The sequence below is a fragment of the Hipposideros armiger genome, unplaced genomic scaffold, assembly GCF_001890085.2.
Source record: "Hipposideros armiger isolate ML-2016 unplaced genomic scaffold, ASM189008v1 scaffold_179, whole genome shotgun sequence".
In the NCBI taxonomy this organism is placed as follows: Eukaryota; Metazoa; Chordata; class Mammalia; order Chiroptera; family Hipposideridae; genus Hipposideros; species Hipposideros armiger.
In genome coordinates, this window is record NW_017731529.1 from 1,534,920 (window position 1) to 1,562,162 (window position 27,243).

At 38.2% G+C, this 27,243-nt stretch overlaps 1 protein-coding gene across 3 annotated transcripts in view; it reads left to right on the forward strand.

Annotated features, from left to right (window-relative positions):
- Positions 1 to 27,243, forward strand: part of NLN (neurolysin) — an 86,678-nt gene that overhangs the window by 47,685 nt on the left and 11,750 nt on the right. For 2 of the 3 annotated variants that reach the window (XM_019652459.1, XM_019652461.1), the window contains exons 5-10: positions 1,655 to 1,757; positions 2,373 to 2,533; positions 7,118 to 7,253; positions 9,392 to 9,758; positions 15,295 to 15,496; positions 26,842 to 27,028. In XM_019652459.1, the coding sequence (XP_019508004.1) occupies positions 1,655 to 1,757; positions 2,373 to 2,533; positions 7,118 to 7,253; positions 9,392 to 9,758; positions 15,295 to 15,496; positions 26,842 to 27,028 (1,156 nt within the window). The remainder of the gene's footprint in view (positions 1 to 1,654; positions 1,758 to 2,372; positions 2,534 to 7,117; positions 7,254 to 9,391; positions 9,759 to 15,294; positions 15,497 to 26,841; positions 27,029 to 27,243) is intronic. The other variant, XM_019652460.1, reaches the window with a different exon arrangement.

The window sequence follows — 27,243 nt, forward strand, 5'->3', positions numbered from 1 at the left end:
GGAATAAACTCGGCTGCAGAATTAACTTCATTCTTTTGGAAAGGAAAAAAATAACCCATGACTTATTTCCAGGTGATTCTTCTAGGCAGTAGAACTAGAAACAAGTTTGAAAGAAATATACAAACCAAGTGATGTCAGCATGGCAGATATACCCGAAGGCACCACTGAGATACGGCACCTTTCTCCCTCCTAAATGCCTTTTGAACATCTTCCGTCCTCTTCATTCTAGTTACAACTGCTCTCTGGTCAATCAGTTCTGTTTGGGGCACAAACACTGCGTTCGTTAGAATGTGTTTGGTTGCGGCTAACAAAACTGTTGAAACAATAAAAGGGATTTTTATCTGGGAGGACCAGAGGTAGTTGGGCTTCATGGGTTAGTTTGATCCAGATGCTCAGTGGCGATTTTTCTATTTCTCTACTCTGCCTTCTTCCGTGTTAGTGCTCTCCAAAGGGGCTTCCTTTTGTTTCTAAAATGGCTGCAAATCTAAAAACCCCACCATCCAGAAGGACATAGAGAAGCCCTCATCAAACCTTCCCTCTTGTCTTAATAGCCCAGATTGAATCATATGCCTAAGCCTAAATCCGACTTCAGTCAGGGGAATGCCAGTCCTGGGTTACCTGAACCAGTTGCCACTGCAGTGAGGATGGGATTACCCAACTGGTGCAGAGGTCACACCCCTGGAACTTCAGATAGGATCAGGTCTCACTCAAACCACATGACTGCTGTAGAATGTGGAGGAAGTGAAAGAGAACTTGGGGAGACGACCAGAACGTTTGCAAACAACACTGTAGGTGTTAAGTCAGCAGTCTCGAATTTAGTGGGCCTCAGAATTACCTGGAGGGTTTGTTAAAACTCTGATTGCAGGGACCTACTTCTGAGAATCTGTGTTTCCATAAGTTTGGTGTGGGTCTCAAGAGTTTGCATTTCTAACAAATTCCCAGGTGGTGATGATGCTTCTGCTCAGGGCCACACTTTGAGAACCACTGTGGTTTATATAAATTTCATTATCTTGCATTTTTAGAAGAGTGAGACAGATTAATAAAGTGATTTCCTGTTTTTTTTCTTTTGGTTTCCCTCTTACTGCTTCCTTTGATGTCCCACCTAATGCTTTTTATACAAATGTTAAACTTGTAAAACACCTTTGTTTGCAAACGTTCTACAAAACTAAGACATAACTTTTTCCCCAAAGTAGCCATAGAATTAACTACTCAGTTCTTATCTCTTGGCTTACTGCAGCAACAAGTACTGATTTACTAAATTAAAATTTTAAATTGGAAAAGGTTAGAAATATGCTCATTATTAATGGGCTACTAGATTCATTCATCCACTCGGCAACTATTTATTGTGTGTGTGCTATGTACCAGACCCTGCTTTGACTATACCTTGTAAATTTACTTAGTTCTTGCACATTTACGACAGTTTCTAACACATCTCCAGGACTGCTTTTTTGTACAAGTTGCAAACAGATGCTCATGGACACAACACAGGAGACTGCAGAGAAGTATTTTATCAAGCACATCTCTAAGAAAGTATTCCTGAGGGTTGGGTTCAGAAGCCAATCTTCACAGAAAAGTGAAACATATTTGACTGATGGCAGTAAATATGGATGTTTCGTTTTATTGTTAATGTCTTGTATTTCAATCTTTGTTTCAGGAAATCAAAGCAATGAAGAAAAGAATGAGTGAGCTATGTATTGACTTTAACAAAAACCTCAATGAGGACGATACCTTCCTTGTATTTTCCAAGGCTGAACTTGGTAAAATTTTGTTATCTTTTCTAGATTAAATCATATAATTTAGGCAAATAATGTCATCTTACAGTTTGTCAAACCAAAGTTAAATGAATTTCTTAAAAAAATGATCCTGTCCTTCTACATAACCCACCATCTCTTCCACAGAAAAGATAACCAAACCATGCCTAGATTTTAGAATAATAAGAGTGTGTACTATTTCTAGAGACGGTCCTGAGGACATTTCATAATCTTTCTTGATAACTTATGCTGTTTAACAGCCTTTAGTGCATTGAAACATTTTTTGCTTCACAAGGTCCCGTGTATTGTAACTTAAACCAGTCCCTTCTTAATCTGTTCTGGATCTTGCTTGGTTTACTTTTGCCTGTTCTTCATCCACACACCATCTGCCCAAGTGCACTGAAGCTTATTCGTATTTTGAATCACCATCTTCTAAGCCACCTGTTCTCTAACCACTACCCCATTTCAATAACATCAAAATGATATTATAAGATTGTTATTATTTTACTTTAATTTTAATTACTCCACAAAATTCCTAGAGTTCTTAAAGGCACCATGCCAATGCTAAATTAACCTATATGAGTGGAAAAAATTGATGTATAAGAAAATGATTTTTTGCAGGTGCTCTTCCTGATGACTTCATTGACAGTTTAGAAAAGATGGATGATGACAAGTATAAAATTACCTTAAAATATCCACACTATTTTCCTGTCATGAAAAAATGTTGTGTCCCTGAAACCAGAAGGAAGATGGAAATGGCTTTTAATACAAGGTGTAAAGAGGTACATAAGTGTTTGCCTTTTTTGTTGTTTTTATGGAAGGTTTTAAGAAAAGGGTTTGCTCTGTTTACCAATGTTGAAGTCAGCTCAGAGACTCATATTCCTATTTGTGTGAGCAATATGCTTCCTAATTCCTCAGACCTACAAGTGACTTAGCTTTTTGCTTGCTCATTGGCAACCTGCTTGGTATGGCCACAGGCTAAGCTATTCTTTCTTTCTTTCTTTTTTAAGATTTTATTGGGGAATTTGGGGGAGGGAACAGCATTGGGGAATTGGGGAAGGGGAACAGACAAGTTGCTGTCCTTTTGGGCCGGCCAAGTGGCTCAGTTGGTTAAGAGCTTACTCGAGAGTGCGAGCTCTAAGCAACAGCGGTTCGACTCCTGGCCTGAGCTGAGCTGCCAACAAGTGGCAGGATGGCTCAGCTAAAAAAAAAAAAGACAAGTTGCTGTCCTTTTGTTCTTCAGTCTAGTTGTGGAGGACAGCCCATGTTGGTATTATGATCATTGCATTCTTCCCAGCTGAGGCAGATTGGTCGCTGGCCATTGGACGGCTGTTCACTGCAGCTCATGCTGGCTGCCGGCCGCTCACGGTAGCTCATGGTAGCCCGCTGCAGCCCCACTGCAGTCTACGCCATCTCTAGCGACTCACAACAGCCTGGAGGTCAAGCTATTGTTCACATCTTAGCTGTAGAGGTCGCAGTGTCACTGGCCCATGTGGGATCCAAACCGGTAGCCCTACTGCTCAGAGCTCGCACTCCCAAGCCAACTCTTAACTAACGAGCCACTCGGCCAGCCCAGGCTAAGCTATTCTAATAAAAGTAGAATGGATTAAATAAACTAAAAATTGCATTCTTCTCCCAAGTCAATAGTCCAGGCTTGTGGGGCATCTCTCTTTCCTCAGCAAGTAACTTGCAAGGGCATTTTAGTTGTCACCATTTCTCAGCCTGTTGGGAAGAGGGAGAATAAAATACAGAGCAAGTATTTTAAGACCTAGAAATAACATACATCAACTCCACTCACATCCCATTGACCCAAATTCCATCATATAGCCACATCTAACCACTGTGGGAGGCTGGGAAATGTAATCTTTAATTGACAACCATTTGCTCAGCTGAGTGAATTCTATTATTAAAAGGAAAAATTCCATTTAGAAATGGATTCTAAAAGTCACCTACCCAGCTGCACCACAGTCTAGCTCTCTGGCTATCCAAGTAACCATGAGCACGTTGGTCAAATGCATGCACCGTGAGTCAGATCCCAACCAGTTACTGCCTTGAGCTCCAAGACTAGGCCCTCTGAGTGATACAAAGTCCTCCCCAGTTGTAGCTTCTCATAATCTGGCAACCTATGAAAAGTTGTCTGGCCCACTCACCCCCAACACACACAGCCAGTGGTAGAATAGCATCAGAGTAACCACACTAGAAACTCCCCTTTGGAAAAAGAAAGAATGGGAAACATAGCAAGCCTATACCAATTTTCAGAAACAGTTTGGTAGGAATTGTGAGGATTCCGCTCTGGTGAAGTTCCTTGGATAGCCCATTGTACTGATTAGATCTCCTTTCTGGCAGGAATTTCTTTAACAATTGTACTCCGTGGCCCCTGGTTTTGCCTACAGGAAATTCTTTCTTGTCCATTACCCTCCATGACCATATCCTGGGCAGCTGTTCATATAGATTCTTTTCCTTTTTTAGCTGAGCCATCCTGCTACCTGTTGGCAGCTCAGCAGCTGTTCAGCTCGGGCCAGGACTTGAACCGCTGTTGCTCAGAGCTCACACTCTTGAGCGAGCTCTTAACCAACTGAGCCACTCAGCCAGCCCTTCATATAGATTCTTAATGATGCCATTTTGAAGCCTGAGGGTTGCTTTAGGAATCAAATAATTATAAGGTTTTGTAGGCCAAGCTTATATCTTTGGTAACAAAATCCCATCAAAACTTTACTTTTGCTTCCATCAGATTCATGTTAAAATAAGTGTACCCAAAGATTCCTTTTGGTCATAGTTCTTAAACCTACAAAATCTTTTCTTATATACCAGCTGGAGTCCACTTTGGTGCCCTCTAAAACAGAAGGCTTGAGGAGAAAGGCAGCATTCTCGAACAAATTTCTGCAGTTCAATAACTGAGTGACAGTCCTTTCTCCTGGTGTTAGGATTACAGGGCAGTTGGCTTTTCCAGCCATCTGAAGCCCCAGATTGTGGGCCACAGGCAGAAACTCTCTTAGCAGAACTCTTTTTCCTTCCATCTTTGCAAACTGATCAATTCTCACTTGAGCTCATCTCTCTTATGTAATCTTTCTAAAAGCAACAAATACCAACAAACATACACCAAACATTATTAGTTTTCCCAAAGAATTCCCCTACATCTAACACTCAGTAGGTAATTGGCCTGCTTTCCAAGTTGTGGCAAGCAACAGTTTTAACTGTTATCCATGATATACTGAGGATTACCAGCTTCGCTGCCTGCAGTGTCTGTGTCCTCACCTTCCATTTCTTTATATTTTTCATTTTTGTTATAGCAGCACTCCATTGCTAATATCAGTCTCTGTGGGTATCAGGGTATAGGTTATGCAACTGTACAAAAGTTACTGTACTAACCAAAAGCGCAGTGACTCAAGTAAGATAAAAATGTCTCTTCAGAGAGGATTAATGGTTGCCAGGGGCTGGGAAGACTGGAGAATGATTGCTTAATGGCTACCAAGTTTCTGTTTGGGGTGTTGGAAAAGTTTTGGAAACAGTGATAATGGTTGCATAACTGTTTGAATATAATTAGTGCCACTGAATTGTACACTTAAAAATGGTGGAAATGGCATGTTTTATGTTATGTATATTTAACCACAATTTTTTTAAAGACGTTTTATTTCTCTTGGAACTAGCAATACAAAGGTGAGTGGTCCAGAGCTGGAGGACAGCTCTGCATTCCTTAGTTATGTGGCTTCCAGGTTCATTGTTGTCACCTTCAGTACAGCTAACAAGACAAGCACCTATAAAGAGATGACCCAGAAATTTCACTCATCACCTCATTACCATCCCACTGTCCCAGTGTGCATCAGTTGGCCACAGCTAGCTCCAAGGAAGTCTGGGAAAAGTAGTCAGGTGACCACGTGTCCAAGAGAAACTCAGAGAATTCTAGTACTAGAAGGAAGAATAGAGGAATAGATATTGGGAGAAAATTGACAGCCTGGAGAGAAGGTCTAGGGAAACAGAAAAAGGTAAAAGAGAAACTCAAACTAGTTAATTTTAGACCTTGGAGAATTATACTATGTGTTTTCTCTTATCCATGTTTCCATTCTAATGTTAATTATAACAGGTAGTGTGTTTGTTCTTGTAACAAGCACTTTTCTGTGCTCTTTACATATATTTTCATTTTTTTCTTCATTATCGCCCTATGACTTAGCTACTATTATTGTCCATATCTTACAAATGAGAAAACTGAGGTTTAGAAAGGTTGAGGGACTTGCCAACCATCAGACAACTAGTAAATAAATGGTTATTTATTTACTATAGATAAATAAGTAAATTTTGAACCCAGGTAGTCTGACCTTGATGTATGATGTTTCTTAGAAACAGGTCTATAAATAATTTGCTGATTTAATCATTGGGAGAAGTTTTTCTTTGACATTTATTTACCTTTCCTTTTATTGTTTAAAAGAAAACAATAAAGCAATATCATTATTTGTATTTTGAATACAAATAAAATACAGAAAATGTTTGTAATAATTTAAGAAAAATCCCTGAAACATTTTTAAGTGTAGACTTTTGTGGCATTAAGTACATTTCACATTGTTGTACAAACATTACCACCATGTATCTCTAGATTTTTTTCATCTTTCCCAACTGAAACTCCATACCCATTAAACACTAAGTCCTCATTCTCCCATTTTGTTTATCCAATGATGACTACTTGGGTGGCTTCCAACATTTGGCTGTTATTCACATAATGCTGCAGTGAACATGAGTGTACAAATATCTGTTGGAGTCCCTGCTTCTTCTTTTTGGGGATTATATACTCAGAAGTGGAATTGCTGAATCATTTAGTAATTTTCTGTTAAGCTTTTTTTTGAGGACTGTTTCCACAGCAGCTGCACCAATTTGCATTCCTATTCATAATTCACAAAGATTCCAAATTCTCCACATCCTCGTCAACACTTATTATTTTCTGGGGTTTTTTGAAGTGGCAAATTTTGTGTTATGGATATTTTACCACAAAATTAATTAACTGAACAAAGAAAAAGATGTTACCACAATGTAAAAAATATTTAGGTACCAATATTTGATGTAGTCCTGTTAATGAAACTAATATGGAATCACTATAGTTTTTAAGAATACATTTTCACTCTGAGTTTACAGTACCTAAAATTTTATTAAGACCACACAGCTATCTCCTGAGGTTTAAAAAGTCACTTATTTCAGAAATACAGTTGGATCATGAATCAAAAAAAAAAATTCTGTAACATTAAAATGAAATACTTTACTAGAAATTGAGATAGTCTAAAAATATTTGACAGTCTCACTAACCTAAAAATACATGTAATAACTATCTTAGTGCTTTGGAGCCAACTAATTATTAATTTTTGTTGTTTGTTTTTTACTAGGAAAACACCACAATTCTGCAGCAGCTACTCCCACTTCGGGCCAAAGTAGCCAAACTGCTCGGCTACAGCACACATGCTGACTTTGTCCTTGAAATGAACACTGCGAAGAGCACAAGCCATGTAACAGCTTTTCTAGGTTAGGTTCTTCTTTTTTTAGTCAGTTGTATATTTCCATTTCTCTTTTCCTATGACTGTTTTGCTGCATGGTGCCAACTTGACAGAGGGCCTCCAAACCTCATATGCTTTTGAGGACACCCTGTTTTTCATTCATTTCAGAGAAAGTTATTGATCACTTTGTGTTAAGTAATGGTTGGTTCTAAGGTTTGCTCACTGTTTGTATTACTATTATAGTCCCTGTTTCATTCTATCTTGTATCTTTGGGATTTTTAGACTAATGCCTAACAAGACATGTAGGGTCCTAACAGACAGTCTTAGCCCACTGCCAATAGGTGATTGGTAGTTATAGCATGGCTACTTATGAATTCATATGAAATAAGCTAACAAATATGACATAAATGAAAATAAAATATATAAACAAAAAAATAGTTTGTATTCCAGAAGCCACTTATTATGTACAAAACTAATATAAAATCATATGCATGAAAACTGTTAGCTAGAAACTATATTCACATTCATTGTAAAGCACTTTTTCACTCATCTTTTTAAAACCAGGGTCCTTATGTCTATGACATTTAGTCATTGGTACTCTATCACTCTTCCCCATCCCCATCTCAATCTAGGTATCACTATTCCAATAGTCACTCTTGTTTTCCTCTTTCACCTTAGTGAAAATGGTTGACTAACATAGCCATGGTAACGATACTGATTTTCTTTGTAGTCTTCTCTAATCAGAGTTGACCAAAGTATGATTTTTTTTAACTTTCCTTATTGACCCCTTTCGAACTTTATTCACCTTTAACAACTAATCAAAGTTTGTAGTCTATTTACTTTGGTGTCTTTTTATTAGCTTAAGTTGGGTATGCTTAATAATGGGTTAAAAATAAGCCTTCAGCCCAAGATTATTCCACCATGTCCTTAATGGCCATCCCTTGAGCTATTAATATATATGCTGGCATCAGTTATGACATGGAGCAGGTGTTCCATAAAGGGTAACTATTTGTTATTATGTGATTCATTTATTCATTCTTGAGACATTTATGAAATAACTACTCTGTATTAGGCAGTATGCTAAATGGTAAGACCATGGAAAGGAATAAAACGAGGTCTTTTCCTCAGTGAATTTCCCACTGAGTGGTAACAATGGAGATTTGAAGAGGTGATGGCCATATATTCTGATGCATGTTATACAAGAGAATGGCTCAGGGAGCTAACAGATTTGGTGAGAATGTTTCCTTTCGTGGTGATGTCAGCTACTGAAATTTTTCCTTAACAACTTGACTAACTTAATTTTTTAAAAAGCAGTTTTCCCTCTAATTTAAAATGGGCATATTTGCATCTGAGTTGTCCTCTTGTCACTCGTATTCACTTATTTTCTGACAGGCCTAATCAGAATATCTCTTTGAATCTTCTGTGAGTTTCCTCCTTTCTCTTCACAACACCCCTCCAGCCCACACACAGTGGGGTTGCCTCCCTAACTGCCATGTCCCTTCCAGAGCCAAACACATGTTTATCTTACATATGAACAAATTGTGTAGAATAAGTAATGAGAGCATATTTATTTCACCAAATACAGTGAAATAATCAAATTAATTAAACACAGTATATAAATTGTTGTATCCATCTAAAAAGTGGAATTGCTGTGTCAAAATAGATTTTCTTTCTAGGAAGGGAGTAGTGATAACTAAACTCATGGCCATCAAAGGCAAGTTTTAGTCATACTGATCACAGATCGCATTCGATTAATTTTCTCTGCCTTCCTGAGGAACCTAACCTCTTTGAAGAAGAATCATGCACATGAGTTTAGTTTCAATTGCTTTGTTCCCTGAATTATAACACTCTTGGGTCAGAGTCCTCTGAGATAAACTTCAGCTTTGTTGATGCTGTGAGGAAGTTACCTGGTTTGGGTGGTGCTAAAAGAAAAAGGAGCGAGGAGCCATAAAATAAATTACTTTGAGGAGAACAGCAGTGCTGTCATAACAGAGCCTGCTTCCCTCCCCCCTCCATCCCTCCCTCCCTGCTTCTCTCCCTCTTTCTCAGTTTACCCATATCAAGTCCTGCGGAGGAAAAAGCACCATGCCAAACACGAGTGGTATGTGTGAACATGCTTGCCCCCAAGAGCAATAGATTGTTGACTTTTTCCCACTTCCCTTACAGATGATTTAAGCCAGAAATTAAAACCCTTGGGTGAGGCAGAACGAGAGTTTATTTTGAATCTGAAGAAAAAGGAATGTGAAGAGAGAGGTTTCGAATATGATGGGAAAATCCATGCCTGGGATCTCCATTACTATATGACTCAGACGGAAGCACTCAAGTACTCCATAGACCAAGAGATCCTCAAGGAATACTTCCCAATTGAAGTGGTCACGGAAGGCTTGCTGAACATCTACCAGGAGTTGTTGGGACTTTCATTTGAGCAAGTGACAGATGCTCACGTGTGGAATAAAAGTGTTACGCTTTACACGGTGAAGGATAAAGCCACAGGAGAAGTATTGGGACAGTTCTACTTGGACCTCTATCCAAGGTACTGACCGTCACTTTGTTTGAAGGGACTGTATAGGGATTCGACTCCTACCCACTCTTGCCTTCCATAGTTCTCTTCTCTGGTTCTTAGTACAGGGATTAAAGATGTGGGCTGTGAAGCCAGAATGTCTGTCTCCATCACTTACTAGGCAAGTTCTTCATGTTCCTGTGCCTCAGTTTCTTTACAGGCCTATAAAATGGGAGTGCTAATCCTACCTGCTTTGTAGGATTGTTGTAAAGATAAATGGTTAATTGCATGCAAAGCGTTCACCAGAGACTACCCAGAATATAGCAAGTGCTTAATGTTAGCAGCTATCACCACCACCACCATCATCACCATCATCATCATCATCATCTAGTTTGTGTACTGCATTTACTTAATTTAAAATTGACCCCCAAAATGTTTGTTATTCAGGTAATCTGTCTGCCAGTACTCTTACATCTGTAGCCACTCCCCCTGAATCTGGCTGAGAGGCAGCACTATGTAATAGGAATAGAAAAATCTTTGCAGTAAGTCAAACTTGAGCTGGAATGTTTGAGTAACATAACCTCTTTGAGACTCTGTTTTCTCCTCTGTAATATGGGACTGATAATCCCTTTGCAGGATTGTTTTGTACATTAAAATATATATGCAAATCACCAGGCTAGGTATTCAATCAGTGGTAAGAATGAAAAATATTCTATCTGTAGCATGTGGTAACTTGGGACTCCACAGTGTTTCATCAGACAGGAAAAGATCATTTTCTCTCTAGCCTGCTTTCTAAAACACAGCCAGCATGTTACAGTTGCTAATCCTTTTTGCTATAAATAGGCCAAAGGATATTTCAGTATTTCTCTAGTTCAGTAGCAATAACAAGTTTGAAATCCAGACTTCGGGTGACATCAGGTAGCTGCTCGCAAAAAGGCTAGAGAACTGTTGTTCAGACAGTGGGCAGAGATATCTTATCCCAATGCTTTATGGACTTACTAGCACTTCTGAGATGAGCTAAAAATAAACCCATGTCAAATGTAGATGGGTCTATTTTTAATTGAAAAGTGTCAGCATACAGTTTTAAGCCAAGAATTCTTTCAGGGGAAATCCTTCAACATTGGAGCTTCTTATAACCGTCTCCAAATTCTCCTCCCCATGTCAAAGATAGTTCTTGCCACCCCATCCTGTTGTCTCTCTGCCAAGATCTAATTGGTTTCTTTAAGATATGGCCATTGCTACCAGCAGTCTGGTATGGGGACCAGATGATGATCTTTTGTGAGAGTGGTGACAAGTGGCCTGCTTAATATTCACTTCCTGTCACCTTACATGCTTGCTTCATAAAGGATTAAGTTGGGTTTGGGGGCTTTTGTTTGTTTGTTTGTTTGTTTAAAATAGACTTTATTTCTTAGAGCAGTTTTGGGTTTACAGCAAAACTGAGCATAAAGTACAGAGATTTCCCATATATTCTGGACCCACACATGCATGGCTTCCCCTATTATCAACATCCCCTACCAAAGTGGTACATTTGTTGTAATTGAAGAACGTACATTGACACATTATTATTACCAAAAGTTCATAGTTTACATACGGTTCATTCTAGATGTTGTACATTCTGTGAGTTTGGACAAATTATAATGATATGTATCTACCATGATAGTATCATGCAGAGTAGTTTCACTGCCCTAAAAATCATCTGTGGTCCACCTCCCTTCCCACCCCACCCCCACCTCACCCCGCATTCCAGGAAACTACTGATCTTTTTACTTTGTCCATAGTTTTACCTTTTCTGGAACGTCAGATAGTTGTAATCATACAGTATCTAGTCTTTTCAGATTGGCTTCTTTCACTTAGTGATAATGCAGGTAAGGTTCCTCCGTGTCTTTTTATGGCTTGATAGCTTATTTCTTTTTAGCACTGAGTAAATTCCATTTCCTGGATGTACCACAGTTTATTCCACTCATCTACTGAAGGACATCTTGCTTACTTCCGAGTTTTTGCAATTATTAATAAAACTGCTATAAACATCTGTGTGCAAATTTTTGTTTGGACATAAATTTCCAACTCCTTTGGGTAAATACCAAGGAGCACAGTTGCTGGTTCGTATGGTGAGAGTATGTTTAATTTTGTAAGAAACTACCAAACTGTCTTCCAGAGTGGCACTACCATTTTGCATTCCTTCCAGCACTGAATGAGAGTTCCTATTGCTCCACATCCTCAACAGTATTTGGTGTTGTCAGTGTTGTATAAGTATGGAGTGGTATCACATTGTATTTTAATTTGCATGTTCCTGATGATATATGATGTGGAGCATCTTTTCATATATTTGTTTTTTTCAATTGAATTTTTTTCTTGTGGAGTTTTAAGAGTTCTTTGTATATTTCGTTTATCTGATACATCTTTTGCAAATATTTTCTCCCAGTCTGTGGCTTATCTTCTCTTTCTCTTGATAGTGTCTGTCTCAGAGCAGAAGATTTTCATTTTAATAAAGCTCAGCTTTTGAGGCTTTCATAGGTCATCCCTTTGGTGTTGCATCAAAAAGTCATCACAAAGCCATTTAGATTTAGAAAGTCATTTAGATTTTCTCATATATATGTTAATATATATATATGAAATTTTATAGTATTGTATTTTACATATAGGTTATTTTGAGTTAATTTTTGTGAAGAATGTAAAAAGTCTGTGTCTAGACACATTTTTTTATTTTTGCATTCAGATATCTAGTTGTTCCAGCACCATTTGTTTAAAAAACTATCTGTGCTTCATTGTATTGCCTTTGCTCCTTTGTAAAAGAGCATTTGACTATGTGGATCTGTTTCTGAGACCTCTATTCTGTTTCATTGATCTATTGTCTATTCTTTTGCCACTACCACATTGTCTTGATTACTGTAGCTTTATAGTTAGTCTCAAAGTCTGGTAGTGTCAGTTCTCTGATTTTGTTCTTCTTCAATATTGAGTTGTCTGTTTTGAGTCTTTTGCCTCTCCTGAGACACTTTAGATGCAATTTGTCAATATCTGCAAAATAATATGCTGGGATTTTCATTGGGACTGCACTGAATTTATAGATGAAGTTGGGAAGAACTGACATGTTGCTAATATTGAGTCTTCCTATCCATAAACGTGGAATATACATTTATTTAGTTATTCTTTGATGTCATTCATCAGAGTTTTGTAGTTTTCCTCACATAGATCTTGTACATATTTTGTTAGATTTATATGTAAGTGTATCACTTTGGGGGTGCTAATGTAAATAGTAATCTGTTTCCAATTCCACTTGTTCATTGCCAGTATATAGGAAAGTGATTGACTTTTGTGTATTAACCTTGTATCCTACAGCCTTGCTATAATCACTTATTAATTCCAGGGATTTTTTTGTTGATTCTTCTGGATTTTATACAGACAGCCATGTCATCTCCAAACAATGACAGTTTTACTTCTTCTTTCCCAATCTGTATACCTTTTATTTTAGTTTCTTGTCTTACTAGCTACAACTTCCAGTATGATTTTGAAAATGGTTGGTGAGAGGAGGACATCCTCCATAACTTTTACCAGTGAACAATTTTAATTACTTGAAATACTTTGCCTGAGAGCTCCAGCATCTTTGTCATATCTGAGTCTTGTTTCTTGTGTTTTTTTGCCTTTGACACCTCTGTATGCCTCACTTTTTTTTGTTGTTTTTTTGAAAGCCAGACATATTAGACGGTAAAGACTGAGGTAAATCATTTCAAAACCTGGAAAGGGCAAGTAATTATTTCTACTAAGCCTGTAACATGTGTTCGATTCAATCTATTTAGTAGCTGAGTTGGATTTGAGATTTGTTATTGCTATCATTGACTTCAATGCACCAAAGCTTCCGATTCCTCTATCTCATGTTTAGGATGGAAGCTGGTTTGCCTGAGTTTTTCTCCATGTTTGTTCACCTTCAGTTTTAGGTCTTTCTTTTGTGCTGTGCTTCAGAGCACGTCTCTTTTCATGCTCTTGCTCCTCTCCCAGCAGTAGATTGCTGTTGTTTGTTACCAGATGCTTTAACTACCCTGGTTTGGAAGAGGGAATTCTCATTGTTCTGATTAAGCATCACTCTTAGGTAAGGTCTGGGCCTTAGGATTCAGTGCTCCTACCCGACCCTCAGCGGTAGGTCTAGGCCTACAATGTATTCGTGCTCTTCCTTCAGGCGTAGGGGATTTTTTCTGCTTCCTTCCCCCAGTGGTAGAAGGTCTTTACCAGTTTGTTGCCCTTGCTCCAGAAGTTTGAGGCCTTTCTTCTGTAGAAGACAGGGTGGAAGGATCTAGGCAGTGCTTTACGCCTCTAGGACAGCAGCTGCCCCCTGCCCCCCCCCCCCCCCCGGCTCCTTGGCCTGTGTCAGGACTGATGCTTCCTAAGGGCTCTCATCTTGCCCCAGTCTTTTGTGTGCACCCAGTGAGATCCTGGAGAAGACCTTGTAAATGGATGCAGAACTCCCCTACCTACAGCTCCTGGTGGTTCCCGATGTTTGCTGGTTCACCATTAGCCTTTAGCAGTTTGTTAAATTTTTTTCTTAATTGTGTCTGCATTATCTGCCTCCTGTAAATAAAATACATATTTTAAGTACTTGTTTTCTCCTTTCCTTTCTCTCCTTGGAGGCACCTGTCTTAGACTAGATTAGTTGATTGCCCTTCAACTTTTGCTTTCTGACGGGCTCAAGAAAAGTTGCAATTTGCAGATTGTCCAGCATGTTATTGTTATAAGGATAGGAGCAGTGCCCTTTCTAGCTTTATACATCATCATAGATACCTGGAAAAAGACTAGTTTTATTTTGTTTTGTTTAACTTGAATAGCATCAGCAGGAAAAAACCCAAGAGTAATAAGAGTCGCCAAGGAAAGATAAGACAGAAAAATATATACAAATCAAACTAAAAAAATCCACCCCAAACCTACTTCTAGAATAAAGTCTAATGGCCCATAGCTTTTGGAGAGACCATCACTGATACCATGTTGTCCAAGAATAGACAACTTTATATTATAATTTATGCTTTTCCCTAGGCTAACTAAAAGCATTGTTTCAAAAAGGCTTGTGTAGTTTATCAAAGGAGTTCATGTAATTGTAAATACTGATTCTTCCCTCCTTAATGAAAGGAACAACCTTATTATACAGAATTTGATTTTTATCAATTCTATTTTTAAGGAATAACTACCTAGTGAATCAAATTGTATCTTTTATCTCAGGTTTGCCTCAACACTAGTGTTTAGTGATTCCGTCTTTGAAGAAGAAAATCAGGAGCTCATTAAAATAAGTTAGACTGCAGCTGTACACAAGTTGTGGCCTATATTCTCAAATCCGACATTAAGATTTGTCAACAAAAGAAACCTTGGAGATGTCACTCACGTGACGCAATAGTCAGATTTTTGGTTTAGTTTTAGTTTCTCCATTTTAACAAAATGTTGATCTACTTTCTACAAGGTGAATTCAATGCTTCAAAGCATCTTCTATCAAACATGTAGCAAATATGACCTGATGACAGAGCGAGACCAGGGCAATGTTGTTGCTGCAGAAGGATGTTCATATCTCACGCCCGATGCTTCTGGTTCCTAGGGAAGGGAAATACAACCATGCAGCCTGCTTCGGCCTCCAGCCTGGCTGCCTCCTCCCAGACGGGAGCCGCATGATGTCTGTGGCGGCCCTGGTGGTGAACTTCTCACAGCCTCTAGCAGATCGTCCCTCTCTCCTGAGGCACGATGAGGTGAGGACTTACTTCCATGAGTTTGGTCATGTCATGCATCAGATTTGTGCACAGGTGAGTGATTTGGGATGGTAAACCTGCCAATTGCTTTTCCAGATTTTTTTTTCCCACTGCGGTCAGGTTTCTCTTCTTAACATGTCTTTTCCGAAACTGAACGTGTTCAAGAATTTCATAAGCCTTCTGCAAAAGCACAGAATTTTTCTTGGGTTCCTATTTCACAACATGTTTTTATTATACGGGGTTAATCCACTGATGAAAGAGCTTCGTTAAATACCACCCTATGGACTATCATTAAGAAAGGGTTACAAATACTCTGCTTTTTTTCTTTTAATTCTTTTCTTTTCCATGGCAATTTGGTATAAGCTTCACAGATAAACTGTGCTGTAATCTCTCTCTTCTGCTTATTTTATTTTATTTTTTTATTTAAAGATTTTATTGGGGAATTTGGGGAGGGGGACAGCGCTGGGGAATTGGGGGAAGGGGAACAGAAAAGTTGCTGTCCTTTTGTTCTTCAGTCTAGTTGTGGAGGATGTTGCATCACTGGCCCATGTTGGTGTTATCATTGTGCTCTTCCCAGCTGAGGCAGATCGTCACCGGCCTCTGGACGGCCACTCACTGCGGCTCTTGGCAGCTCACACTGGCTGCCGGCTGCTCATGCTGGCTGCCAGCCACACACTGTAGCTTATGGCAGCCCACTGCAGCAGGGGCTGCAGCCTACGCCATTGCCGGCAACTCATAGCTGCCCAGCTCCAGGTTGAGCTGTTGTTTACCATCTTAGCTGTAGAGGGAGCAGCGTCACTGGCCCTCATGTGGGATCCGAACCGGGGCGCTGCTGATCAGAGCTGGCATCCCAAGCCAGCTCTTAACCAACGTGCCACTCTGCCAGCCCATATTAATGCTTTTAGTTGAATGATTTTCAACTATCTCAGACTCTTTACTTCTTTTTTAATAAATATTTTATAATACCTTTCTTTACTAGCCTCAAGTTAAAATCATAGATAATATAACCATGGAGAAAATTTGCCAGAGAGAAGGTATGTGTGTGTGCGTGTGTGCAAGCGCATGTGTGTAATGGATTGCAACAGATTTTTCTTTATTTCTGAAAATGAAAAGTACATTTATTCTCAACTTTGAAACACAGTCCAGTAAAAGAGGCCCAAACTATTCTAGGAAAAACCATGTGAACTTGCTAATATTCCATTGTTATTGACATATGAAAACATCTAGCTCTGTAGTTCACCCTAACAGTTTGAAAAACTGATATTAACAGAAATGGAAGGACAGTTCTCCAAATTTGAATCTCTGTGCATCTCTAAAGGTAAACTTTTAAAAAATAACTTTGTATTAGCATAATCTTAGGTTTACAGAAAAGTTGCAAAGATAGTACAAAAATTGCCCATGTACCCATTATCCCGATTCCCCTACTGTTAAAATCTTACTGTAGTACGTTTGTCTCAATCAAGGAGCCAAAATTGGTATAGTACGCCTAACTAAACTCCACACTTTATTTGTATTTTGCTAGTTTTTCCCTAACAGCCTTTCTCCAGAAATTTTTTTTTAATTGATGTAATGCCTTCACGGAACATAAAAGAAATTTTTATGGTTTTCAAATGGTAATGCCTTACATGACTATGTAGTAAGATACAATGAAGTATTCATGGGTTTGTACCATATGTGAGTAACCCTGGATCCAGCAGCAAAAAACTACAGACTAATATAAGTGGTTTGTGTTCTTACTCAAGTTCAAGAATGGTATTGCCATTGTCTTAGTTCATGTTGCTGAAACAGCATACCATAGATTGGGTGGCTGAGAAACATCAGAAATGTCTCACAGTTCTGGAGGCTGGAAGTCCAAGATCAAGGTGTTGGCAGATTTGGTGTCTGGTGAGGACCTACTTTCTGGTTCAGAGGTGGTGCCTTCTCACTATATTCTTCACGTGGTGGAATGGATAAGGGATCTTCATGGGGCTCCTTTTATAAGGGCACTAATCCCATTCATGAGGGCCCCACCTTCATGACCTAATCACCTCCCAAAAGCCTCACCTCCTACCATCACATTGAGGGTTAGGTTTCAACATATGAATTCAAGGACAGGGGATACAAACATTCAGTCCATAGCACCAGTGGTGACATGATTTTCCAAAATGGCGAACACTTCTTGGAAACTTCCAAATAAAAAAGTCATCTTACATTGATTTACAGAGTTGATCCCAGTAGCTAGTGACTTGAAAATTAAAAGTGTGTAAAAAATATTTTTGCAAAAATATGTGTAATGGAATTTGTTTCAAGGTTCACCTGATTATAGATTTTTCATTTATTTGAATGTCCAGTAGGACATATGAATGACATATAGAATATGGGTCAGTTGTTGTTGTCCTAATATATGTAGTTCAATCCTGGACATCCAGCATTCCTAGCCCCCAGAGTAGCTTCTAGTCATTGTATTGGGTTGTCAGAAAAGTCATGACGCATTTTAGCAACCAAAAACATAGAAAAAATACATCATGACTTTTCCAACAACCCAATAATAACCAAAAATATACCCATTCATTTCCAAAATAGCTTTGTTAAAAGAACTGTTAGTTCTCTCAACATTTTATCTTTATATCCTGGTGCTTCCATGTTTTATTTTAAAAAACAGAGGGGAATAGGATATGAATCTGTTCAGATAAATAAGTCCTGATATACTGATGTAACCATTTCTACCCCCTGTTTAGTCCAAGGAAAAGAAATCTTTCAGAATAACCTAAATTTTCTTTCTTAGATGATTTTCATTCTCACAGCAATAGGGCTCCTGAAATTCTTATTTTTCATCAATGCCTTTGCTGTGGTTGATATTTTCTTTAATTAGGATAAATCTAGTTTATATTTTTCTAAAATATTTTTATGAATGATTTAGAAAATTCAAGTAATTTTCTTTATTTCAGACTTATGAGATATTACTTAGATTATCCAAGATCTAGTTATGAATTTATACATAGATAAATAAGGGCCTGGTTTTAGAACAGTGGATCTTAACCTTTGGGGATCTAAGGACCCTATGAAAATCTGATTTAAGCTGTGGCTACTTCTTCCAGAAAAATGTACATATATTCATACATGAAATTCCAAAGGGCTCATAGAGCCCTTTAAGCCCAGACCATAATGAAGTCCAAGTTAAGAACTCCTGGGTTATTGCAGTTTCCCCTTATTTGGATATTGATTATCAGCTAATGATGTCACGAGGATGTAATTTGGTGTCTTAATTGCATGTAATAACAGTGATTCTCAAATAAGGTTTTCAGTACTCTTTTTTTTTTAAGATTTTATTGGGGAATTGGGGGAGGGGAACAGTGTTGCGGAATCAGGGAAGGGGAACAGACAAGTTGCTATCCTTTTGTTCTTCAGTCTAGTTGTGGAGGACGTTGCTTCACTGGCCCATGTGGGTATTATCATTGTGCTCTTCCCAGGTGAGGCAGATCGGTTGCCAGCCACTGGACGGGAGCTCACGGCGACTCATGCCAGCTGCCAGCCGCTCACAGCGGCTGCCAGCCACTCACTGTAGCTTACGGCAGCCCACTGCAGCCCCACTGCAGCCTGTGCCGTTGCCGGCGACTCATGGCAGCCCAGCTCCAGGTTGAGCTGTTGTTCACCATCTTAGCTGTAGAGGGCACAGCGTCACTGGCCCTCATGTGGGATCCAAACTGGGGTCCTGCTGCTCAGAGCTGGCACTCCCAAGACAACTCTTAACCAACGCCATCACTCGGCCGGCCCGGTTTTCAGTACTCTTGATATGTGTTCTTGTTTTCAGACACAGTCCTCATATAACCTTAATATCATATACTTATTATATATTCATAGTGCAGTTCTCCACAACTCTCTGTGTTATTCTCATTATTTTGTATATATTTTTTGATCCTTTGAGATAGCCACTTTGGTACTGGGAAATATTGTCTTGGTACTATGTCATTTTAGAACTGTTTGACTAATGACTGAATTATAGATACATAAATACATATATATTTCATTCATTAGTTTGGTGTCTTAAAACAGTAGACTATATTGAAGTCTTAGAGTTTGCCTAACCTTATACATGAACATAAATGTATCACACAGATGAACAGTGTGTTAGTACAATCCCTTGCTTGGTCATCTCACAAGATTATCTTTGAAAAATCTCTTATGTGTCTATTAATCCTTTCAAAAGTTCTGTAACATTTTAAGAACTATTAAAGTAATCATATTTGGAACCAGTGGTCACTACTTTTCTCTTAAAAGTAATAGGCATAGATCTACATAGTTGCAGCTTTATAATAATTTCAAAACCTTTTTTACTGACCTAAACTGGATAGTAGTGAATAGGGAGTTTAATAGCATCAATGTTCAGCAATACTTCAGACTTATCTAGGAAATATATAGTGAATTAAAAATTTGCCATACATATGCATATTTAGTAGATAGTTTTCAGATATGGCAGCTCAGGGTTTGAGCTCTGCACTGTGGCAGTTTGCAAGTTTGATGACCAGAAAAGCTCATTGGAGCTTGTCATAGTGATATTTAAATGTGTCGGCAGGAACATCCAGTTTTCAAGCATGTAGATGCACTAGTTCAATGTGTCTGCCATGTCACTCAGGAGATGTTTTGCTCATTATTATGTTTACGCCACAGGGAAGGTAATTTTGAAGATAGCCATCAGGAGGTGGTATCTCTAGTGGCTGTTCCTGTTTCATGGCTTTATTGTGGTTTGGACTCTCAGTCATCACTGGCCTTTTGAACTTCTATAGAAAAGAAGAGTAATGCTTCACAGCCTCCATTGTGATGCCTGTGTTGGTTTGTGCCTGAAGAGCAGCCATCAGTTTGGGGCTGTTAGAGATCATTATTTGCAAGCAACACATTAGAATCACCATAAAGCCTTACTAATTAAAACGAAAGGGATGTAAAAAAAATCAAATGAAAGGGGATGGAGAGGCATAAAAACTTCAAATTATGTGATTTCAAATAATCTATTAATTTTGTCAAAAGACTAATAGAGCATCTTGTCTGCTACAAATATGTTGTTAGATACTGTTGTAAATAAATGTATCCTATAACAGTTAGGAAGGCATCCTGGTGTTCTGACAAGAGCACTAGATTTAAAATCATCCGTTTATTTGTGGGGCTGGCTGGGTGACTTTGGGCAAGTTATTCGACCTCCTTGAGCCATCTCATTTTTCTTATTCACAAAATGGGGATAACAAGAGTTCTCATACCTACTTCCCTGGGGTGCTGGTGAGATTAAATAATGTGTGAAAAGGTACTTGGGAAAGCATAAAGTGCCATACATATGTGAAGTATTCTTGTAACTGTGCTTATATGTAATTCAACCCTCTAGGGATCAATAAGTAGCACACAAGTCATAATTTGTGGGGGGTTGGGGGGGAGGGACCGGGAAAATACTGTCATTTAAAACAATTCACAAATGCTACCCTCAGTGGATTTGGGGTGAAGGTAAGTGGAAAGTGATTGGAAACCACCAGGTTGGTGTTTGTTTTTGTTTTGTGTTAATGATGCCTGCCTACTTAGAAGTTGATTCCTGAAGCTTGAGCAGAGTGAGCAGTTTAGAGTACACTAAGTCCTCACTTATCATCCATAGGTTCTGCGACTTTAGGAGAAACGATGTATAATGAAACCAATTTTGCCAAGGCTAACTGATATACACAAGAGTTAAGTTCCTACGGCATCTGATCAATGTTATAACAAAAGGATGCCGAACAAGATAATGACGTTATTCAAGGACCTGCTGTATTGGGCTTGGTGGGAGATTACTTGAAGAGAAATGTGGGTATGTGCATCATCAGCACTAACATCAAAGAGTAGTTACTTGGAGGAAGCAGGACAGGTTTGGTCGGACCAGCCAAAACCACACCTGGTCACGCAAACTGGGGAGGCTGAGAAGAGTAGCAGCCAAGATGTACCAAGCACTTTCCATGTGCCTGGCACTGTACTAGAGCCTTACACTAATTCATTAATTTTGTCCTTACAGTATACTTTGACGAAGATTTATTATACCAACCTATTTCTATTATTATACTATTATTTTCCTCGTTTCCAAGTGGAAAAAACTGAACCTTAGAAAGGTTAAATGATTTTCCAGTGTCTGACTTTCATGCTCTTCGCGACCCTTGCCTATAACCATGTTTGCCCTCTCAGTCCGTGTGCTGGAGACAGCACTCTGTCCTGTGGTTTGAATTTGATAGATGAACTTTCTCCTTCTAAGTTTCTTAGATGGCATTCCCTCTAAAGCCATGTCATGCAAGCTTGTGTGGAATAAATGAGTTTATACAGTTCTACGTATCCCTCGGTATAAGTTAACTTCTTAGGTTTCAGTCCCGATAATACAGTGAAGCCCTATCCACAACCTTGTAGCCTCTGCTCTCTACCCCCAACCCTGGACGCAGTTAGAGTTTTCAGCATCAGTGTTAGAAGGGGTTTCTTTCAGGATTTCATTTTTATTTTATGTATTTGTGTTTATTTGTTTATATGTAATATATACACACATGTGTACATAGAATAAATGCTAAAGCCATAAACCCAATGTGATGATCTATGCATTGTTTATTTCTGTTTGGGGAAAAGCTATATCTTTCATATACTTTATTTTTTACATTTTTTTAATCATTAGAAAAATATTTTTAAAAGAGAAAGAAACATTTAGTTGGTTTCTTAGAGACAGAGTTGTTGATCATCTATTGTGTCTGACATGCTATACTAGATATGGTAGGATGGGGTTCAAAAGAAAAAAACGATAGTATCTTGAATATTTAGAGTTTAGTTTGAGGACATGTAATGTAAAAATTTTTAAATTAAAAACGATATTATTAAGTAAAACGATACAAATGTTTATTAAATATTGGAAGAAGACAGAGTAGTGAAATGATGCTGGGTTGGAGGCTAAGAGTCAGGTCAAGTATGATAATAAGAGAAGATCTCTTAGAGTTGTTTAAGGTTGAGTCTTCATATAGAAACATTCCCCTCATAGCTTCATTTATTTCACAAATATTTATTGACCATCTACAACTTTCTGGGCATGTGCTGGATTTTGGAGATACAGTGGTGAATAAGGCGTCATACTCCCCAACCTTCTTAGCATTTGAGCTTGAATAGTACTTTTGTTTTCATGTAAAAAAGAAGCAATTTCTATATAAGAAGCAGTAGTCAGGAAGATGTAGCCCATTTGAGGGTAAGCCTATGAGGATGTAGTATTCAAGACTCCTGCAGATTATGTGTTGTTTCACGTACCTTTAAAATGATGGTGGTGATGCTGACCTGTTGAACTATAAGGCTGTTGTGAAGATTAATAAGAATGTTAACAATGTTATTCAAGTTCTCTCTATTACTATTATTACTTCCGGTGATTGCTAGGTAAATGTGAAGTTGAAACTATGACCTTTGCCCCTCTATTTATGACACAGCCTAGGAGACAGTAGCAGTTTTCTTTTTTTAATGCCTGGTTATATAAACTTTTCCATCATCCCTGGATTTAAGGGTAGATTAGACTCGTCAGGATATGGAATGACTGCAAAGAAATCAATAGGGGATCACCTCAGATAGCCGGGGTCAATTCTCCTGAGGCCTGTTCATTTTCCTAAGCACAATACACTTATTGATTTCAGCAACTGCCTTTTCTTTGAGTTGAGATTTGCTATCATAAAAATAACACTTTAGTTGTAACCACTAAATGCAACTGGCTTCTTAATTAGAAGAAGCCCATAAGACCTTAATCTTTAAATACAACAAAAGCTCACATGAGTTTTTGAGATGTAGTTTATATAACGTTGCTCCAGCTTGCACTGTGTTGTATGAATTGAGAAGTTACTCTCTATAGCACCGAGTCATCTCTTATAAACATCTATAACAGTATATTTTAGGCATCCTGTTGCCTGTTTAAAAAGATATAATAAAGAAAAAAACTCATAGTTTTACACAACTTTCTTCCTCTCAAGCACTTCTAACCAATTAGGAATCTAAGTTTATACTGTTTCCTAGGCTTTTGTTGTCAAAATATTTCCTGCAGCAGTAATGCCTTAAAACTTTTTGAAACGTCACCTGCAAAATCATGCGTTATTTTGTGTTTATTTTACAATACTCTGCTTTATCTGGGAAGTATTTTGGCATCAATAATTACTTACTATACCTCATAAGCTACTATATTCAACATCTTGAAATTGTTCATATTGAAAACTTTATAAAGTGTTTTTTTAGGGTTCTTTGGAATCTACATTTTATAGCTGGGGAGGGATATTTGCTGGCTAGTCCACAGTGAGTAACCAGCAGCAGCCCTGCTGTTCTGCGCGTCAGGCCCACACAGGCTGCTCGATCCTAAGACTTACCCATGGATGCTGTGTAGACATGGGCAGTAGCTGGCTGTGGATTACTTTCTCTTTAAAATTTAGTTGTTTGCTGGAAATCGAGCTTTTGAATTTTGTAGGTTCTTTGTTCTCCTTAGTTGAAGCATATTTAAATGATATTGCCCAAAGGGCATACAGAGAAGCAGCGTGACTGACTTTCCGGAAATTAGTAAGCAGTAGAGTTATTTTTAGCATTTACTCCTTGCAAACATTTCCTTTTGTTCTTTGGAAGATGTTGATTTGTTCATTCATTTGCTCTGCTCTCTCCCTTACTACAAGATGGCTTAGATGGAATAAGTCTTCTCTACTCTGCGTGTCATAACTGAGTTAATTCTTGATTCAATTTTAACTCATGAGTTATTCATTTGTTGGGTTTCTCTAGCATCTGAAACACCACCACCACCACCACCACCACCACCAAACACACACATGCATTTTGTTGTTATTTGGAATTCTTTTCCCCCTCATCTGCAAGAGCTGACTGAAAAATAGTCACACAAGCAGAGTATACAAAATTTATATTTTTGTCAAAATATTGTATAATGGTAGTTGATGGTATGATATTTTTTTTCTGTTAGTACATATTTAAAAACAATAATCTTTAGAAAATTATGCGCTTTGTATTACAGAATGCCAGTTCCAGGATAGATGGTTACCAAGGCTGGCTTTTACACCTCAGTCTCATGTTTGGTCTTTGAAAAATCTTCTGGTAATAGAGGAAGTCAGATTTCTACAGAAACACATTGAAACCACATTTTTACTCTTCACATAAAGGCGAATTTGATATAAGACCTTTCTACTTTAGATCCCTTCTAAGAGCATTTAGTCACTTTGTAATAATGTAATTTAACATTTTATTTTACTTTTTTTTCTTTCATTTTTCTATAAGATAGGCATTATATCATTTAAAACTGTGGGTTCTGGAGTCAAACCACATGGTTTCAAATCCTACTTCTGTATATCTTTGGTGTGCCTCAATTTCCTTATCTCAAAAATAGAGATTACAGTATTTACTTAATAAATGTTTCTGAATTTAAATCAGATGATCCATGTAATGGACCTAGCACAATGCCCGATATAGTAAAGTCTCAATAGATGTTACCTGTTATAATTATTGTCTAAGTTTGTTTTATCCAAATGTAGGATGTAGTTATTTTAGAAGATTATGTCCCAGAAAGAGGCAAAATATTCTGTTTTCTGGAACCCTTGCTTCTTTTCCTGTAAGAATTTTGTATTGGGATATCCTCAAGTACAGGTGGCCCAGTCCAGTGCCTAGTAATTTCAGTTTCTCGTGGCCCTTCAGTATTTGAAGTGCTTCATATCTAGAATCAGCACAATTATAATGGGAAGTCAAGCAAAACGTTGTTTTTTGCATCAAGAGAGGAGGGCAGAATGTGAGATGGCGTTGACATCTGTGCCTCTGCCCCGGGCCAAAAGCAGAATGGTTACTTGCTGCTGATTTGGCACCCCATCTGCTTCCTTTCTTCCTTTCCCCTGCCTGTAGAGCCCCAAGGATGATGAAGTCAGAAAGAGAAGTTTGGATGTAAAGCATCTTGAACAGGGAAACAGGACAAAGGTTCAGGGAAAGACAGCAGAATGGTAACCCGCTTTTTACAGATGACCTAGCTGGGAAAATGCTAAATCTCCTTTGCCAATAGCAGTTTTACAGAAGTTTTTTGGATGGTGTGAAGGTTAAAAAATACCAGCCTGTTCTAATGAATTCTCATCTTTCTGATATCTAATTCAACAATTTAGTAAACTTTTCTTTTAAAAAAAAAAACACACCTTTTTTTTAAACTCTTGGCCCAGACCTTCAGAATAAGTTCTTTAGTTTTACAAGGTGTCAACAAAAGGAATATCCAAACCTGTAGGAATTTTTGTCAGAGTTTATTTGAGCCAAACTAAAGACATGCCAGGAAGCAAGATCTCAAATGCTCTATCTAGCAAATGACAGTTCCAAACCTTTGGATTTAAGTAGGGAAGTAAGGAAGATTGCATGAAGGTGGGAGAAAGCAAAGCTGGAAAGTATCTATGATAGGATTACAGGACAGTTAGCAAGATTATGTGCTCTCTTGATCATAAGAGGTGGTCTTCTGAGGGGTCTAAATAAGAAGCATTTCAAAGGTATATTACCCTAGATTAGGGGTCGCAAACTGCGGCTTGCGAGTCACATGCGGCTCTTTGGGTACGTTCAGTCTCAAAAGTTTGCCAACCCCTGTCCTCTATGCACAAAAACAATGGCCAGGCCTTGCTTATGTCACTAGGGAAGGCCTGGGGCATGACTACCCACCCACCATGACCTGCCCAGTTAGGAATTCATGATCAAATCACCCTATGAGGTTAATTTCTATCATTGACTTCTTAGAGCGCCCCTTTTTCATTCACAGAGGGGTGCTTTAACTCATGAGTATATTCTTTGTTTCTCTTTCCCTTTAGCTACATTTATCTCATCCCACTTGCCAACTAAATACACAACTAATAAATAGCCTTAATTCCCATTGCAGTGGCTTCTCATTTTAAGGTAACATCTATCCAATCTGACAGGTACAACTTAGGCTTTCTACAAACACGGTTATCTTAGACCCATTTAATTAAAGTTTAAAACACAAAACATCACACAGACACACAAAGGATATCTGTCTGTAGTGTTGTAATTTAACTCTAAGTGATTTTGATTAAAACTTGAGTAATTAAGTAGTAGAGCTAAATCAGCTTACAAATCAGTAGAAAAATCAGCTTATGCTGATTTGTTTTTCAATTATGATTTCTGGACAATTGCTCCAATTTTGATTATGATTGAAAAGAATACAATGTACTTTAATATTGAGTTTTTGGGGGTTATTTTTCATGCTGCTAGGCAATTGTGTTTTATTTTCATTTGAGGTTTTCTAACCTTCATTCAATGGGGCAGTTGACTCTGATTCTAACTTACGTTTTAGAGAATCTTAATTACAATTCATCACGTATTTGGTTTTCATTCAGTGTTTATTTGCTTGCTTGTTTTTTTAAAAGACCTCTATGTTTACTTTCTAGACTGATTTTGCACGATTTAGTGGAACAAATGTGGAAACTGACTTTGTAGAGGTGCCATCACAGATGCTTGAAAATTGGGTGTGGGACACTGATTCCCTCCGAAGACTATCAAAACATTATAAAGATGGAAGACCTATTATGGATGATCTGCTTGAAAAACTTGTTGCTTCTAGACTGGTCAACACAGGTATGGCTTGTAATTTTAGAAAAGGGAAATAAATTTAATTTACTTAATAGAGAATTGCTGGCGTCTTCTTCTATAGAATTAGTCCCCCTTTAGTAATGATAGTACCCCAAAAGTGCTAATATGGGAAGATCGCTAAATATAATACTGAACCCTGGGATTATGTCCAAGAAAAAATTATATCTCACTTTAAATTTTAAATGAGATGTCTTGCTGCA